This window comes from Doryrhamphus excisus, linkage group LG10 (genome assembly GCF_037039965.1).
Source record: "Doryrhamphus excisus strain RoL-2023G ecotype Guam linkage group LG10, RoL_Dexc_Guam_v1.1, whole genome shotgun sequence".
In the NCBI taxonomy this organism is placed as follows: Eukaryota; Metazoa; Chordata; class Actinopteri; order Syngnathiformes; family Syngnathidae; genus Doryrhamphus; species Doryrhamphus excisus.
Genome location: NC_136366.1, coordinates 17,115,357 through 17,133,846, shown reverse-complemented (window position 1 = coordinate 17,133,846; position 18,490 = coordinate 17,115,357). Strand labels below are relative to the sequence as shown.

Here is an 18,490-nt window from a genome sequence, read left to right as displayed (position 1 = left end):
CCCCAATCCTCATGAGTCATTTCCACCTTCTTTATTTCCATTAGTTCAACCAGTTTCTCATTCTTTTTGTACTCAGACCATAGAAACCCTGTTTATGACTTTCTAAATACAGGTTTTACCATTTGTAGGTATGAAGCAACATCCGTGTGGTCACCTTTACTCTCCTATACTTTGTTTACACCACACTGTCAAACTGCAGGGACACAAGACGCATAAACTTAATAAAGGGTTTCAAATGGAGTCAACTTACCACTTCCACACAGAATGGGAGAAGCTATTTTCACTCTAACATGTCATCCCATAGCATCGCATTACTGACACCTAGTGACCAGAGTACTATATAAGACTCAACCATAAAACAGCAATCATTCATTCTTGAAAAACCGCAATAGAGTGAGGGAGCGGTGTTCAAACCGTGATGTTTCTATAGGTTCTTTGGTTCAGTTCAAAGTGCGTTTGTACTACTAAGCACACTAAAGTGTAAAGTTGTGTTCTTTTCAAGGAATACATTTACCATGAGCACCCATGTAACATATCCATTAGCGCAAGCCCACATTTTGTGGCTTCACTCTATTACAGTTTTTCAAAATACATTCATAAACCCTATTGTTTCATGGTTGGATATGGCTGATTATTAGTCCCAAAAAATATACATACTCACTCGAAATATCCTCATTTATTGCCTAAATTAAGCATTATCAAGCATAAAAATGGTGGTTAAATAAACTAAAATACAAGAAGAAGCATTCAAAGATGTTGTGATATGCGTATGTATTCTATACTGGTCGCTAGGTGTCAGTAATGTTACTGTAATGTTCAATGACACACAAGCACCAGACCTGATTACCAAAATAACAGGCTGTTATTATAGTTTTTTATTGTAGGTGTTCTCACAACGGCCACAATGATCCCTTCCACGGGCTATACTGTTGCAGCCGTAACCCATAGCATTACTATAGGGGTGTTATTTCATGTCTAGAGGGCTCTAATAATGTGAAAGAAGTGTGTTCTATTTTCTAAGTACAAAATGATTCCATTTATAAAGGTAACTACGATAAATTAGGATTACTATACAGGATGACAAAAAAACACTAGCATCTTTACAGGTGACTTTGGTTTGACCTTGTCTCAGCTTTTGAATGCACGTGTCTGGCTCAGTGTTCTCAGCTTTTGAATGCACGTGCTGCTCAGTGTTCTTGCTCTTCCAAGCTGCTGCATGGCAACATGAATTTGCAACAGGTTTGTTATCCATGAATGGAGCAATAAATGCCTTGCTTCAGTTAGGATGGCTATTTATACAATCCTCTTCACCGTGATGTGTTTACATGTTGGCACCGAATCATAACGGGTTATTTTGGCTTCAAAGTACATCGAGGTATCATCGTGTGAATGAGTCAGTTTCATATGGAAATGATACTTCCGGCCGCTAGATGTCGATATTTGTTTACATGTACTGGGATTATAGCAACTGCTGTATGTTCTACTTCCCTTCTTCCCTTCTTCCCTGGTAATTACAAATACCGTTAGTATCATTTTAAGGATAAGGAAGCAGGGAAAAGTTAAAGGCACTTGGAAGTGCCAACAACAAACCAAAAAAAAGTGAAATGGAAGACGCCGGAATCCAAAGTACTTATCAAAGACATCAAGGAACTGGACGAGTACTGGTGATGACGTCATCTCAACTACAAGGAAATAAAAGACAACTGATAGAATAGAATAGAACAATTAAGCAACACATTTCATTCATTCATAATCACAAATAAGTTATTGCAAAATTTACACTAGAGTTGTAACAACTCATTGATTAATCAATTAGATTAATCGCTTTTTTTTATTTAAATATGTAAATGTCCTCGGATTTCAGCCTCTCAAATGTCAATATTTTGTCATTTCTGTTTTTGTTGACTGAAGCTATTTGACATCCATCCATCCATCAGTTTTCTATGCCGCTTATCCTCACTAGAGTCACGGGAGAATGCTGGAGCCTATCCCATCTGTGTCTGGGCGAGAGGCGAGGCACCCCCTGCAGCAACCTGGTGTTTGCCTCTGTCAGTGCAAATATTCTATTTATGAATAAGGAAGAGGAAATGTAAAATGTTTTATTTCAATCCGATTCATCAATTAATCAAAAATTAATCTGTTATTAAAATAGTAGATGTTTACACCAATATTCATGTCTCCACTTATTCAAAATAATTTCTAATTTAGTACTTTAATTAAAGTAAACCTTGTTGTCCTTATTTTTCATTCCATAAATATAGATATTGATGCAATACTAACGTTATCCAAGGTATCTATACGACTATACACCCACTTATTGCAATAGTGCTGGTACTCTTTCTACTTGACTCGAGTTCTTATGAGTCACTCACGGAAGTATATCGAGTATTGCCGAGTCAGTCGTCACAATACACATGCGCAGAAACCCGCACATGCGCAACAAGGTTTCCTTTTTTTAATTTCGCGAGCGGTAGCAGGGGTGAGTAGTTGAAGGAGTTAACGGACACGAGTACCCGTGAGTCCCGATTCAGAAAAAAATGCGAAGTTTGAGTGACTCGTTCATGACTCGCTCATCTCTACTTGGCAGGTTGAAAATAAGATTGACATTAAAACCAAATCACACAGACGTCATAATCGTTTTTATGCCCCCCCACCCCCACTTGACGTCACTCTTTTCGCTGTCTTGATCACCAACACCCCTCCTCGCTCTCTATCGCTCTCTCTCTCTCTCCGGTTCTTTCTCTTTGCCCAGTGAGTCGCATCAAATGCTTTTGTGATGCTAAACTTGGGGAAGAGAGAGTTGGGCAGCTCGGAGAGGTTTGGATTTCTGTTTGGACAGATCTGATTTAATCTTAGCTAAAAAGTGTGATCCTATCCCCTGCACATTCAACATTTCAACTTTTTTTAAATTACTCTTTCTACTGACACTCTTTTGCCGGGTGTTGTTTTACCGAATCTGCGCTTGAGGAATGCAGGGTGCACTTTGCAGCTCGGTTTTCGGACACCTCCTGCTTTGCTTGCTCTCAAGCCGGGCTTCTGAATGATCGCCGGACATGAACTGGTGAAGGAGAAGAGGCTCTTCAGCCGCACTGAGCACCGCGTAGCCCGGTATGAGTACTTCCTTTCCGGGCATGGACGGTGGTCGGGTCGGGCTCCAGCAGGCGTTGGGCGGCGCAAGAGGAGGCGGATGGGTCATGGTGGAGGCCCGGCTGCAGGGTGGAGCACCGTGGGGTTTTACGCTTCAGGGGGGCCTGGAGCACGGAGAGCCGCTCATCATCTCCAAGGTACAAGTGTAGCCTTAGAACTACTTTGCTAGTTGAGCAAATGTTGCCAGGTGTGTTGAAAAAATACATTTGCAAGTACTACATTTGGACTAGTTAACAGTGGGTAAGCGTGGATTTGGGGTTGCTGCTTTCAAATGACAGATGAAAGACACTTGAGACCACTTAAACTGTAAATGCACACCCTTTTGTCGTCCTTTGGAAGGTACTGCATGAGGGGGCTAACTTTCTAAGGTGTGCATCCCGCCCTCTTCCTGTTCCGGCATTTCAAGCCACGCCCACGTAACACCCGCGTATTAGTTAGGTTTGTTGTCAGCTAATAATAGCATTTTTGGCTAAGTTGCATAGCCACAAGATGACAAGATGCAAGTTTTTTTCAGAATCAGGCCAACATATTAACTATTAACCAACGATTTGTTGAATGTGTTTATAACTGTCCTTTGGAACTGAAAAGTACATTTTACATTTCATTTAAGTTACACCCCGGGCAAAAAAAAACGTGAAACACCAACACGACTGTCTAGTTTTTATACATGTGATAAAATAAAAATAAAATAAAATAAAATAAAATAAAATAAAATAAAATAAAATAAAATAAAATAAAATAAAATAAAATAAAATAAAAATAAAACTGCAATAATTCGGTCAGATTCAACCCCAGAATCCGCTCTTCATTTGCGTAACGGAAGCTAACAAGCTAAACGCTAGATGCACGATCCAAGTCTAAACCCAAAATATGCCTCACACACTTCTTAAACTTATGTAAAGTACAAAAGTATGATGATTTATAATCTATAATTTATGATGATTTGTTTATCACAGTTAATTTGTTCTAGACCCAACCATAAATTAAAACTTATGTGAAGTCGGATTCAATAGAATACTTGTTTATCACATTCCAAATTATATTTTTACCACTATTAGAGCCCTATAGACATTGAATAACAGCCCTATAGTCACCTTTACACTTGTATTACCAAAAATAGTAAACATAATAATAGAAAATAAGCTTTCCTAGACATTAATAAGATAAGCACACGAGCAGGTTATTGTCTCATCAAAGTAGCTTTACTGACACCTAGTGATCAGTGTAGAATACTGTAACTGCGGTTAAGGAAACTCGCCATGCACTTCAATCGCTTATTTTAACAAGCAGAGAACATAGTATGCAGTGAACATTCACACAGGAGCTGCTGTCGGCCGCTCTTTATACAGTGAACTGTAGCAAGCTGATGTCATGCATGTCACTTCCCAGGTCGTACAGACACACACAAGTCACAGATGGCCACTTCATATCATGTCTTCTGAACTCCTTATATTTGTATATTTTTCTTCCATTTAGTGCATTAATATGTACCGTTTACTTATATATGCATTTTTTAAAAACAATAATAGGCCATATTGAACCACAAAACTGTGATAATTTATTTATTAATTTTTTAATTCGGTGTTTGATCTGCGACAAAGTGAGGGACGATGGTAACCCATAGTGCTTGCCTGTTGTAATTCCAGCAAGGACTATCATACAGTGCATCCGGAAAGTATTCACAACTGTATTAAATTAATCTCTTACCTCAAAATTCTACACGAAATACTCCATTATGACAATGTGAAAAAAGAATAAAAAAATAGAATAACAAAAAAATCACGTTTACATAAGTATTCACAGCCTTTGCTTAATACTTTGTTGATCCACCTTTGGCAGCAATTACAGCCTCAAGTCTTTTTGAATATGATCCCACAAGTTTAGCACACCTATCTTTAGGCAGTTTTGCCCATTCTTCTTTGCAATAAGTCTCAAGCTCCATCAGGTTGGATGGGAGACGTCTGTGCACAGCCATTTTCAGATCTCTCCAGAGATGTTCGATCGGATTCAAGTCTGGACTCTGGCTGGGCCACTCCAGGACATTCACGGAGTGGTTCTGAAGCCAATCTTTTGAGATCTTGGCTGTGTGCTAATGTCTACTGTCTATATGGTCAAGGTACATGACCAGTCTACTGAGGTCAAGAGCGCTCTGGAGCAGGTTTTCATCCAGGATATCTCTATATATTGCTGCATTCATTTTTTCCTTCTACCCTGACTAGTCTGCCAGTTCCTGCTGCTGAAAAACATCCCCACAGCATGATGCTGCCACCACCATGCTTCACTGTAGGGATGGTATTGGCCTGGTGATGAGCAGTGCCTGGTTTCCTCCAAACATGGCGCCTGGCATTCACACCAAAGAGTTCAATCTTTGTCTCATCAGACCAGAGAATTTTGTTTCTCATGGTCTGAGAGTCATTCAGGTGCTTTTTGGCAAATTCCAGACGGGCTGCCATATTCCTTTTGCTAAGGAGTGGCTTTCGTCTGGCCACTCTACCATACAGGCCTGATTGGTGGATTGCTGCAGAGATGGTTGTCCTTCTGGAAGGCTCTCCTCTCTCCACAGAGGAACGCTGGAGCTCTGACAGAGTGACCATCGGGGCCTTGGTCACCTCCCTGACTAAGGCCCTTCTTCCCCGATCGCTCAGTTTAGAAGGCCGGCCAGCTCTAGGAAGAGTCCTGGTGGTTCCAAACGTCTTCCATTTACGAATAATGGAGGCCACTGTGCTCATTGGGACCTTCAAAGCAGCAGAAATGTTTCTGTATCCTTCCCCAGATTTGTGCCTCAAGACAATCCTGTCTCGCAGGTCTACAGACAGTTCTTTTGACTTCATGCTTGGTGTTTGTGCTCTGACATGCACAGTCAACTGTGGGACCTTATATAGACAGTTATTATATTTCCAAATCATGTCCAATCAACTGAATTTACTGCAGGTGGACTCCAATTAAGCTGTAGAAAGATCTCAAGGATGATCAGTGGAAAAAAGATGCACCTGAGCTCAATTTTGAGCTTCATGGCAAAGGCTGTGAATACTTATGTAAATGTGATTTCTTTGTTTTCTATTTTTAATAAATTCAAAACATGTCAAAAAAAACTTTTTTCACATTGTCATAATGGAGTATTTTGTGTAGAATTTCGAGGTAAGAGATTAATTTAATTCAGTTTGGAATGAGGCTGTAACATGACAAAATGTAGAAAAAGAGAAGCGCTGTGAATACTTTCCGGATGCACTGTATATTAACTGGAGTTCACCTCACTGCAGTAGTTTTTGACTGTTGAAGCTAGTGCTTCCAGAGCTAAACAAACGTTTGTGTCTCAGCACACAACTATGGTGCGTTCATGCACTTCTGAACAAACACTTGATGAAGAAAGTGAAGAATTAAGATGTGTCTTTATAAGGTGGGAATATCATGAAGAACATTTGTGAGGTCAAGTGTCGCTGGTTTTGGACTTGAGAAGGGGGCCTGCTGGCTCATCATCTGTGTTGTGGTCCGTCCGTGGCCGCTTACCCTTTCTTTGTTATGCAAGATATTTGATATTTCCAAAGATATTTGAAAGGCTTGAGGTCAGGGCTCTGGGCACATACCTTCCTTCGTTTAATTTCTCTGCTTTTATTTTGTTATGTCTGTTTCCTATTTGGGCTGAATGCATTACCTTTACTCTGTTTTCCTGTTTTCCACCTCCCATGGTGAGTGTTTTGTTTGCCTTGGCTGTACCTCCTAGCCTTCATTATTTTGCTATTTTGACATTTTTGCTTCTTGTGGCGCTCTGTGTAAGCCGATCTTGTGTTAATAAATTATTTTATTGATCCAATCTGCCAACATGTCCTTGTATCCTGAAGTAATCTTCAACCAAATAGTACCTGAAGCTATCGGAAATGGGCCACTTTGGAAAAAAAAAGTCCAGATTACTTGAACCATACAGTGTAAATGTTGCCTTAGTGACTACCGGTAATTCCATTCATCCTTCAGTTCATCTTGTGTTGCAGCTAGTACAATGACAGGAAAGATTTCCTTTGCAGCCTCATTTTATTAAAATGCAAATCAGCAGACGAGCTCGCTATGAAACATGAAAGAGTGTTTTCCTAGGACCAAAGCCAAATGGCTGGTAAATAGAGCAACCACGTTAACTAGAGAAAACAATTTATGTAGAAATTGCATGTGAATGCTAAATAGCTGAAGCCAAACTGGAATGCTGTACAAGTAGTAGTAAGTGTTCATTTTTGGAATGTGTAGAGCTGTTGGAATGGTTTGAATCGGTTGCAGAATGTGAAAGTATTCTTATACAATCTGCAATGTAAGGCATCTTGACCTAGCATTTTCGAGCTACAGTCGCAAAGTAGGTGTCAATGTCAATAAATTGAATGTTTTCATTGTTAGAGCATAGAAAACATGTTTTAAAGAGCCCAGAAGACATGAAATAGCACCCCTATATTCACCTTGACTCTCTTATTATTCTTGGATTACACTCCATTGCTAATGCGCAGGCTATGGGATCACTACAGGAACACAAGAGATGGCCATGGCTTCATAGGATGGTAGCGAGCTAACTAGTTAGCCTCCAACTTATTTATTCTATACTTAAAAAAGGGTTTCAAATGAGTGTGGAACACTCATTTGAAAACCATTGTTGACATGCCAATGCTAGCATGTTTGCACTTTAGCTATTTTGTAGCTATGAACTTGTATAGACAAGCACACATGATGCTCGTTGTTAGCATGCTAAAAGTTTAACTTTTTTGTAGTCATAAACATACTTAGTGGTGTCACTTAAAAAAGGGTTTCAAATGAGTGTGGAAGAAAGATTAAATGATAGATGTTAGCATGGTAAGGGATAGTATGTTAGCATTCGTGCTTAGTATGTTAGTATGCTAGCCAATGCTAGCATGTTTGCATTTTAGCTATTTTGTATAGACATGTACACATGATGCTAGTTGTTAGTATGCTAACATTTTAACTTTTTTGTAGTTATAAACATACTTAGTGCTGTCATCCTAGGTGTTAGCATGTTAGCATTGTTAACATGCCAATGCTAGCATGTTTGCACTTTAGCTATTTTGTAGCTATGAACTTGTATAGACACACACACATGATGCTCGTTGTTAGTATGCTAACATTTTAACTTTTTTGTAGTTCTAAACATACTTAGTGGTGTCATCCTAGGTGTTAGCATTGTTAACATGCCAATGCTAGCATGTTAACATTTTAGGTATTTTGTAGCTATGAACTTGCATAGACACGCACACATGATGCTCGTTGTTAGTATGCTAAAAGTTTAACTTTTTTGTAGTTATAAACATACTTAGTGCTGTCATCCTAGGTGTTAGCATGTTAGCATTGTTAACATGCCAATGCTAGCATGTTTGCACTTTAGCTATTTTATAGCTATGAACTTGTACAGACACGCACACATGATGCTCGTTGTTAGTATGCTAAAAGTTAAATGTTTTTGTAGTTATAAACATACTTAGTGGTGTCACTTAAAAAAGGGTTTCAAATGAGTGTGGAAGAAAGATTAAATAAGTCAAAACTTACCACTTCCGCATGGAATAGGAGAACTTTTCACTCTATAATGTCGAACCATTCATGGTTCATGCAGTGTTAAGGTAATGTGACGTAATGTCATGTCTTTTAAATGTTTTGTGTCATTACTGACACCTGGTGGCCAGAATACTACATATAACTTGTCTTTTAATATTTTTAACTAGAAATAGACAATAACCAATCAACCACAAAACAGCAATTATGTATTAATTTGTGAAAACCTGTGGTAGACTGTAGTGAGGTACGACTGTACATACAAATAATGATTAGCACATGAAGAAAGACTATTTCACTTCAGCTACAGTATTTCATGAATTTCTTGTTTATCATCAGCACATTTCTTAGTTTGTCACATTTTAGCTCAGGCTAAATAGTCTTAATGAGTTTAATCTGGTGGTCATGTGACTGTCATTAAACTTGCAAGAATGAATGGTGGCCCATCATGCAATTGTTGTTACAAATGTATCCAAACCAGATGGGAGGGTTTTACATCCTCAGCTGATTGACTCCTGTTGTTAAAGTTTGTTCTGGGGAAATCTTGTTGACAGACCTATAATAATGTGTATTAATGAGCAAGGGCAAACAGCTAACTCCAAATCTAAACAAACAAAAAAATCTATGTTTGTGGCTGTGTAAATGTACTCCTGATATACTCTGATGATTGCCAAGTTAATTATCTCATGTAAACGTAGCCCCTTAGATTTCAGATATTACGGTCTTTATGGAAGTTTTTTTTAGTACCTTTTTAGATTCAGTCTATTCAGCCTTTTCACCTAGCACACTCACATAGCAAAACTAGAGTAGTACAATACTCATGGAACGCATGGAAAAATACTGGGGAGAGACACAATAGATAGATTGCATATTTCTCACTCACACAAGCTTAACTCTCACTTGTACACAAATGTAACTTTCACTTTATAGAGGGGCACGATCTTCCTCCATGCATGAAATCTTCAAAGTATTCACACCTGTAAAATTCCACAGCACTTTTCAGTACAAACGTACATACAAACTTGCTCACAGTGTCATTATGATAGATAGAGCATTGTTGACATGCCAATGCTAGCATGTTTGCATTTTAGCTATTTTGTAGCTATGAACTTGTATAGACACGCACACATGATGCTCGTTGTTAGTATGCTAACATTTTAACTTTTTGTCGGTATCAACATACTTGGTGCTGTCATCTAGGTGTTAGCATGTTAGCATTGTTGACATGCCAATGCTAGCATGTTTGCACTTTAGCTATTTTGTAGCTATGAACTTGTATAGACACGCACGCATGATGCTCGTTGTTAGTATGCTAACAGTTTATCTTTTTTGTAGGTATAAACATACTTAGTGGTGTCAGCCTAGGTGTTAGCATGTTAGCATTGTTAACATGCCAATGCTAGGATGTTTGCATTTTAGGCATTTTGTAGCTATGAACTTGTATAGACACGCACGCATGATGCTCGTTGTTAGTATGCTAACATTTTAACTTTTTTGTAGGTATCAACATACTTAGTGGTGTCAGCCTAGGTGTTAGCATGTTAGCATTGTTAACATGCCAATGCTAGCATGCTTGCATTTTAGCTATTTTGTATAGACACGTACACATGATGTTAGTTGTTAGCATGCTAACATTTTAACTTTTTTGTAGTTATAAACATACTTAGTGCTGTCATCCTAGGTGTTTGCATGTTAGAATTGTTGACATGCCAATGCTAGCATGTTTGCATTTTAGCTATTTTGTAGCTATGAACTTGTATAGACACGCACGCATGATGCTCGTTGTTAGTATGCTAACAGTTTAACTTTTTTGGAGTTATAAACATACTTAGTGGTGTCATGCTAGGTGTTAGCATTGTTAACATGCCAATGCTAGCATGTTTGCATTTTAGCTATTTTGTAGCTATGAACTTGTACAGACATGCACGCATGATGCTCGTTGTTAGTATGCTAACAGTTTATCTTTTTTGTAGGTATAAACATACTTAGTGGTGTCAGCCTAGGTGTTAACATGTTAGCATTGTTAACATGCCAATGCTAGGGTGTTTGCATTTTAGCAGTTTTGTAGCTATGAACTTGTATAGACACACATGCATGATGCTAGTCGCTAACAGTATGCTAACATTGTAACTTTGTGACACTAGGTGTCATTGATGCATGTGCAGCATTTGTGTGTTTTTTTGTTTTTTACCACTTTCTTTTTCCATCTAAATGATACCTACTCACCAAATTCCCTTGAACTTAAAATGTGAATAGGGTGTAATGATAATGATATGCTGTACTGTAACTGACCTGTGGAGATCTCCATCCAAATAATATTGTCTTTTGAAGCTTGTTGAGAGCCTTGAAATTGCCCTGTCAAATAGCACAAATGCCAAATCCACGGTTTTCATATTATGGCCTACAATTAGGGATAAAAGAGTCTTTGACACATCATGTGACAACAACACTTAGAAACCAATTGTTTCCAATAACTCCCACGGCGTAACAACTGCCAGTTTGACAATCGTGCACATGGACAGCAATAGTGGGGAAAATTCAGTCTTGTTCATCTTAGACCACTGCATACTGCATAGTGTGATTATATGATTCTGCATAGAATCATAATGGTATTTCCTGCATGCTTGTCAATTCCCTCCACAAATTATTTTGTCTGATTATTTTTTTTTAACACACGCATTTACATTCCGGAACCGCTCTCAAATGGCAAAAAAAAAACCAAATTTCCTACAAAGACAACAAAGACCCACAAGACATGCTGGGTAAATTTCCTGTTGGTGATTTGTGCATGTGGGCTTCCCAGCATGCCTTGGGTTTGCATATGTATTTGGGTGCAAGAATGTATTTTGTAGTATGGTAGTATGTTTGGCTTATTACTTGTTATTTCGGTTGCATCGTGAAGGTTGACAAGCTTCTGTTGGTTTGTGATGTGTGAGTGACGTTGTAGATGAAGCTGACACCATTATCAGCCTATTTATGGAGATGAAGCAGAAAATGGCGGGTACTGTTTTGATCAAAAATTTGCAATGCTGAATTGAGAATAACCCTGCACCCACAATATTTGGACCCATAACTTTCTAGTCATTAGATTAGATTAAATTAGATATACTTTTATTCGTCCCTCAGTAGGGAAATTTACATTACACAGCAGCAAAGATATAGATAAAAAAAAGAAACAATATAAAAATAAACAATATAAACAACCTAAAAGTAATAACAGTTTAACAATTTTACCCAGAAATTATATACAATACATGAAATATGAATGAGATATATGACTAGTATATACACTATAGGATCTTGCTAAATAATTAAATATGAAATATGAGCATTAATAATATTATCATATACACTATATCATCATCATATACACTATTATTTCTCATTTTTCATTGCCCAGTTCTGTGTGTTGGCCTCTTTTGTTCTGCTATGTTTATTTCCATTTTGTCTGCATTCCTAATTTAATAGAATAAACATCAAGTTCGGTGTGACATTAAGATAAGATATGCCTTTATTCGTCCCTCAGTGGGGAAATTTGTAATGATGACATGATACGTAACCTGAGCAGTATTCTATGGGTCCGGGATGAGATCCTGCCCCTAGTGAAGGATTTCACAAGGTATTGTTCACGAGTGAGGAGCAAGGATAGAACGTGAGATTGACAGGCGGATTGTGTACAATGTCTGCAGTGATGTGAATTCTAAATGTTGAGGATGCTAAGGCTGCTGAGTCGAAAGACCATAGTCTCGATCCTTAACCGCACCTGTGGTCCTGGGTTTTGTGTTAGGACCATGCAGGGACGAAAATGAGTTTATGTCCGTATAGAGGGTCAGAAGCATTGTCATCCAGGAGAAATTTGGACTAGCACCATTGCTCCTCCGCCAGATGAAGAGTTTCGGATGTCTGGTTAGGATGCATCCAAGGGGAGGTTTCAGGGCATGTAAGAGACCTTCAGGAAGACCAAGGACACATTGGAGAGACTGTTTCTAAACTGGCCTGGGAACACCTTGGGATCCAGAGGGAGGACCATGACGAATTAGCCGGGGAGGGGTCCCCGATTAGGCTTTTGGGCCCACGACTCGACTTTGGATAAGTGGAGCATGAACTGAAGACGCCTGCTTGGATGAGAGCCAAAAGGTCCTGTTAGACAACCTGAAGAGTCAACTTGTAATTGCCCTGAGAAGACAATGACATGGATGAATGAGAATATTGACGGGCAACCCTCAATAGTCGCCCTTTTGGCAACATAGCAAAGGGGGAGGGACGACTTGCTGTGCTGTAAAGTATTGAAGAGAAGAAGAAGAAGGGTAAATATTACCATCATTATTTCCTGTAAGTGTGTAATAGCAATAATCAATTCCTCCCTGCAGATGAAGGAAGAACCTTTAAAAATGTTGGATCTTCAGAGTGAGGGACAAAACACATAGCAGTTCAGCTTGGGTGTGATACACCCTGTAACAAATTCTTGGCAGTTGTTTTCACATCTGAAGAGGACCAGAGCGGAGGAGTCTCATGGTTCCAAATGTGCTAGATAACTTTGGCATTCACTCCAGCGTATCAGATAACCTCAATTTCTAGGGATTGTTTCTGTGTCTTTGTCAACTCTTATGGTGTTTACATCCAGGAGATTTGTCATAATAGTCCCTGATTGGGATCATATGCTGACTATGGACTGTACCATTTTAGCTGAGGGGTGGGGCGTTTTTGCATAATCCGGCTCACTAACTAACCGCAGCATTTTCTTTTATCATTGTTGTGTTTTCTGAATGTCAACTGTGTCACGGGGGCGGCATGGCGTTCTGGCGGTTAGCGCGCAGACCTCACAGCTAGGAGACCAGGGTTCAATTCCACCTTCGGCCATCTCTGTGTGGAGTTTGCATGTTCTCCCCGTGCATGCGTGGGTTTCCTCCCACATTCCAAAAACATGCTAGGTTAATTGACGACTCCAAATTGTCCATAGGTATGAATGTGAGTGTGAATGGTTGTTTGTCTATATGTGCCCTGTGATTGGCTGGCGACCAGGGTGTACCCTGCCTCTCGTCCAAAGACAGCTGGGATAGGCTCCAGCACCCCCGCGACCCTCGTGAGGAAAAGCGGTCCAAAATAAATGAATGAATGAACTGTGTCACGGGTGTCCAAGTGGGGTCCGAAGGCCATTTTGGCCCGCTACAATTGGAAAAAACTAGCAAGAAGGTGTAGTATAAGGTGAAATGTTGACACTACAATGGAGCCTGTCTAGGGTAACCAGCTCATCAAGTCCTGGTCCAACATAGTATTTTTATTACAAAAAAGTGCCCTCAACATCCAGTATGGTCCACTGCTTTTGTTGACATAAAATATGAGACCCAGAGGGGTAATTATTATGAAAAACGGGTCTGTTTGTTTTGTGTTTTTTTTTGAGAGCAGATATATGGTTGTGTCAAAATAATAAAAACAACTGAGGAAGGGTGGGAGGGGCAAGAGGAACGGCAACAGACCAACGGGTCCTTTTCTTTAGTAGACTTCTCAGACATTCATTTGTATGATTACATATTTTCAAATTATTAGCAACTCAACCAGAAAAAAATATTTTTGAAGAAAATCCTGCTTATCTCACAGGGAACCAAAGCAAAAATACTTTGTGACCTTGACAGGACACTTGCACACTTGATAGACACACATGTAGGCACCCACCAGCTTACTCACTTGACAAGCTGTTAAGAGCCATCATCAACACGCCTGATAAAGCATATGGTACACTGCTGAGACAGTATAGTCATTGTGTGTGCGTGATTAATCATCACATCTTTGAATGTGGGTTTTGACAATTAACCAAAAGCCATTTACATGTTACCATGGTATGTATTGTTTTGTATTAGAAGTCGCTCTGGATGCAGCAGCACATTTTCTTCTTCCTGAATACTGAGTATTTTCCAGTCATTTGCACGGCACATACAGTACATGTATCAACAAACAATCATTTAGAGCAGGGGTCTCAAACTCCATTTACCTGGGGGCCACTGGAGCTTGGGTCTGGGTGAAGCTGGGCTGCATTAGGTAAAAAAAATATCTATAATATATATATATAAAAAATAAAAATATAATAAAACATATTAATTATATTAAATATTAATATATATATTAATATTTTTATATTATTATATATTATATTATTATTATTATTATATTATAAAATATATATTTTTATATTATTCTGCCATACCCTCCACTTTTTCACTGCTTTGGTTCTTTGGAAAAGCTCTGATAAAACATTAAATTATTATAAATTATGATACATTCATTTTTATTTATTATTAAATTATTAAATAAATGTTTAATGTTAATTTTTTATTTTTCGACACAAAATAAGATGGAAAAATAAATAAGCAAAACAAATTAACAAATTAATTTGTATTTATTATTAAATTATTAAATACATTTTTAATGTTAATTTTTATTTTTCGACACAAAATAAGATGGAAAAATAAATAAGCAAATCATAAAACAAATGAAACAAATTAACAAATTAATTTGTATTTATTATTAAATTATTAAATAAATTTTGAATGTTAATTTTTACCCCTGATTTAGAGTCTACAATGTATCTTACATACATGCGTTTGGAGCCTAAAACCTACTTGATGTGGTAATTTCTGTGGTAATACAGTGGAACCTCAGCTTTTGGCATGAATCTGTTCCAAAAAGTCAGAGGAAAACCGGAACGTATCTAAACCGAATAAAAAAAAAACAACAAAAAACAGTAATCCCTCATTTATCACAGTTAATTGGTTCCAGACCGAGTACTTCCTCCGGTGGCTATTGTCTCATCCATGTTACCGACCATCAATGACACCTAGTGACCAGTGTAGTACAGTGGTTAGTGTCATTACTTCATTCCAGAAGATCCGTCTCTAACTGAAATGGATGCTAACCAAATACATTTTTTTCCATAAGAAATCTTGTAAGAAGCCAAAAATGTTAACACAAAACACTTTTTTAGAGTTATGCATTTATAGTCTTAGATGTATGCAAAATGTATATATAAATACATATAAATGCACATGGGATAAAATACATTTAAAGGGGAACTGTGCTTTTGTTGAATTCATGTGAAACATAAACACATTTCTTTCCCTTTTCTGTGTATTCTCGTGTGAGAGAACGAGTAAATACGAGCTAGCTTAGTTTCAGTCGGGGGTGGGCCCAGTGTCGGAACATTGTGATGTCACAAAAAGTCGGTGTTCAGCATTCAGAGCCACCTCTAACGTCTTCCAAATGCGCAAACGTCATTATCTGAAGCCTTGGCATCGTTTGATATGAGAATACAACATTCTAACTACATTTATAGGTCAGAAAAGAGGAAAAAGCATTATAGGTACCCCCTAATAACACGGCAAGACGTGTCCCATGATGTACCCTAACCGGAAAATGTACTCAAACCTAGCAAAATTATGGCATCATTTTTTTTATGTTAACCAAAAAACACATAACCTAACCAGGGGGACGCTAAACCCAGGTGTCGTTGGTATGTTTTTGAATGTGTTTTCTCAGGGTATCACAGGATATTCAAATGTGATGAAATATGTCATTCATTCATTTGCTAATTTTGCCGGCCTCCATATATTGGCAGGAAGAGAGTTCACCCTGTGCATTGGTTCAACACCCAGATGCTTTATAGAACAGCATTTCATAGAACGGAGTGAGACCTCTTGACAGTCATACTGTATAATCACTTTGTCTCTTTGGGGGGGAGGCGGGGCAACTATCATACACACACAGTGCAGAAAGGGAGCCTCATGAGGAGAAATGCGAAGTCATGTACCCGAGTGTCAACGTTTCGCTAGCGCGGTGTGTGTCTTTTGCAGGTGGAACAGGGCGGGAAGGTGGACAATTTGAAGTGCCCCCTGCTGGTGGGGGACGAGATCATCATGATAAATGACATCGAGCTGACGGGATATCGACATGAAGCCATTGCTCTGGTCAAAGGATCATACAAGACTCTACACATCACCGTTCGCAGGTAATACAGTATACAGTTTGTGTGTGGATATCAAAATGGGTGGGAATTAAACCATCAAACAAGCCCAACTTTCACCTGGATGATACCACTTGTTGTTCACAGTGCTGAGGTTGTTTTATTCCATATATTATCTTTTAGAATTGACTGTTGACACCCTGCTGGTTATTATAGCTGCTATGTGTTTGAGTGTGGGTGTGACTGCTTGCAATGCTGTTGTTGCGACTGCGGCTTTTATTTAGTGGAAGCTGTGTGAGCGGTCTGGCTCAATGCAGGACTTCACAAACACACACACACACACACACACATATGGTTGAACAAGTGTAGTGTCTCAGCGTCTTTCAGCAAGATGAAATATCTGAAATTAAGGTCAGAATTGTTTTCAACCGGCTACTTCACCTATTTTCTTCAGAATACAGTACTTGAATCTGGAATGTAATACAATGGAGTCTTGTTTAGCATACCATACCTTGGTTAGCTCATACCAGAAGGTCAGACTCTAACCCAAACGGATGTTAACCAAAACAAAAAAGAAATCATGTAAATAATGGACTTGACAGTATCATTAAAGACTTTGACATCAATGACTCGGGACTTGATTAGGACTTAGTCTGATGAAAAAAATGTGTCCCGATTTAAAGTATTGAAGTCACATGATCGTTATTGTCATTTTCGGCAACATAACATATTTTCCTACGGTATCTTCCTCAATGAATATAGCATCTAGTCGGATTTACAAATGACGGATTTACGACTAAATCCTGAATGCTGAAGTCTTGTCACACTGGTCTTCATTCATTCATTCATTTTCTACCGCTTATCCCCGACTGGTCGCCAGCCAATCACAGGGCACATATACACAAACAACCATTCACACTCACATTCATACCTATGGACAATTTCATTAATTCATTCATTTTCTACCGCTTTTTCCTCACGAGGGTCGTGGGGGGTGCTGGAGCCTATCCCAGCGGTCTTCGGGCGAGAGGCGGGGTACATCCTGGACTGGTCGCCAGCCAATCACAGGGCACATATAGACAAACAACCATTCACACTCACATTCATACCTATGGACAATTTGGAGTCGTCAATTAACCTAGCATGTTTTTGGAATGTGGGAGGAAACCGGAGTATCCGGAGAAAACCCACGCATGCACGGGGAGAACATGCAAACTCCACACAGAGATGGCCGAGGGTGGAATCGAACCCTGGTCCTCCTAGCTGTGAGGTCTGCGCGCTAACCACTCGACCGCCGTGCCGCCCACACTGGTTTTATTTCATGTAAAAAAATAAAAAAATTCCAAGTGCATTCATTGTGTTTGTCAAATTGAATAGATTGTTAAATAAACATTTAATGTGTATGTGTGGGATTTTATTTGGATTATTTGTCCTTATGTAAGGACTTGAAAATGTCAAATTTAAGAATTCGGACGAGGCTCGACCTGACTTGGACTTGCAAAACACTGACTTTCTCACGCCTCTGGTGCCTGCTTCCTGGCGTTCTTCCTCATCTTCCTCCATTGGAATTGCAGCATCAGAATCAGAAGCAAATGGGATGTTAGCAACAATTAGCTCGCCTAGCTAGTGATGGTCAGTAGTCTATGTGTTTTGATAAGTTAGTTCCTCATGCTAGATGGTTTTCCAGCAAGTGGTGTCAGTAAATGGGTGTAATTGTTGTGGAAGTTAGTATATGTGCCAAAGTAGTTGGAGTCCACCCACACAGGAAGTGACATCACAAAAAACAACCTGCTGTCCTTTTTTAAATGTATCTAGCAGTAGCAGGGTTTAGTAAGTGAATGAGTTCACGGAGAT

At 38.9% G+C, this 18,490-nt stretch overlaps 1 protein-coding gene across 3 annotated transcripts in view; it reads left to right on the top strand.

The window, feature by feature from the left end:
* Positions 1–2,739: 2,739 nt before the first annotated feature.
* The window catches only part of shroom3 (shroom family member 3), a 68,894-nt gene continuing 53,143 nt past the window's right edge, over positions 2,740–18,490 (top strand). For 2 of the 3 annotated variants that reach the window (XM_058058498.2, XM_058058489.2), the window contains exons 1-2: positions 2,740–3,284; positions 16,527–16,681. In XM_058058498.2, the coding sequence (XP_057914481.2) occupies positions 3,111–3,284; positions 16,527–16,681 (329 nt within the window). In that variant the 5' untranslated portion in view covers positions 2,740–3,110. The remainder of the gene's footprint in view (positions 3,285–16,526; positions 16,682–18,490) is intronic. The other variant, XM_058058505.2, reaches the window with a different exon arrangement.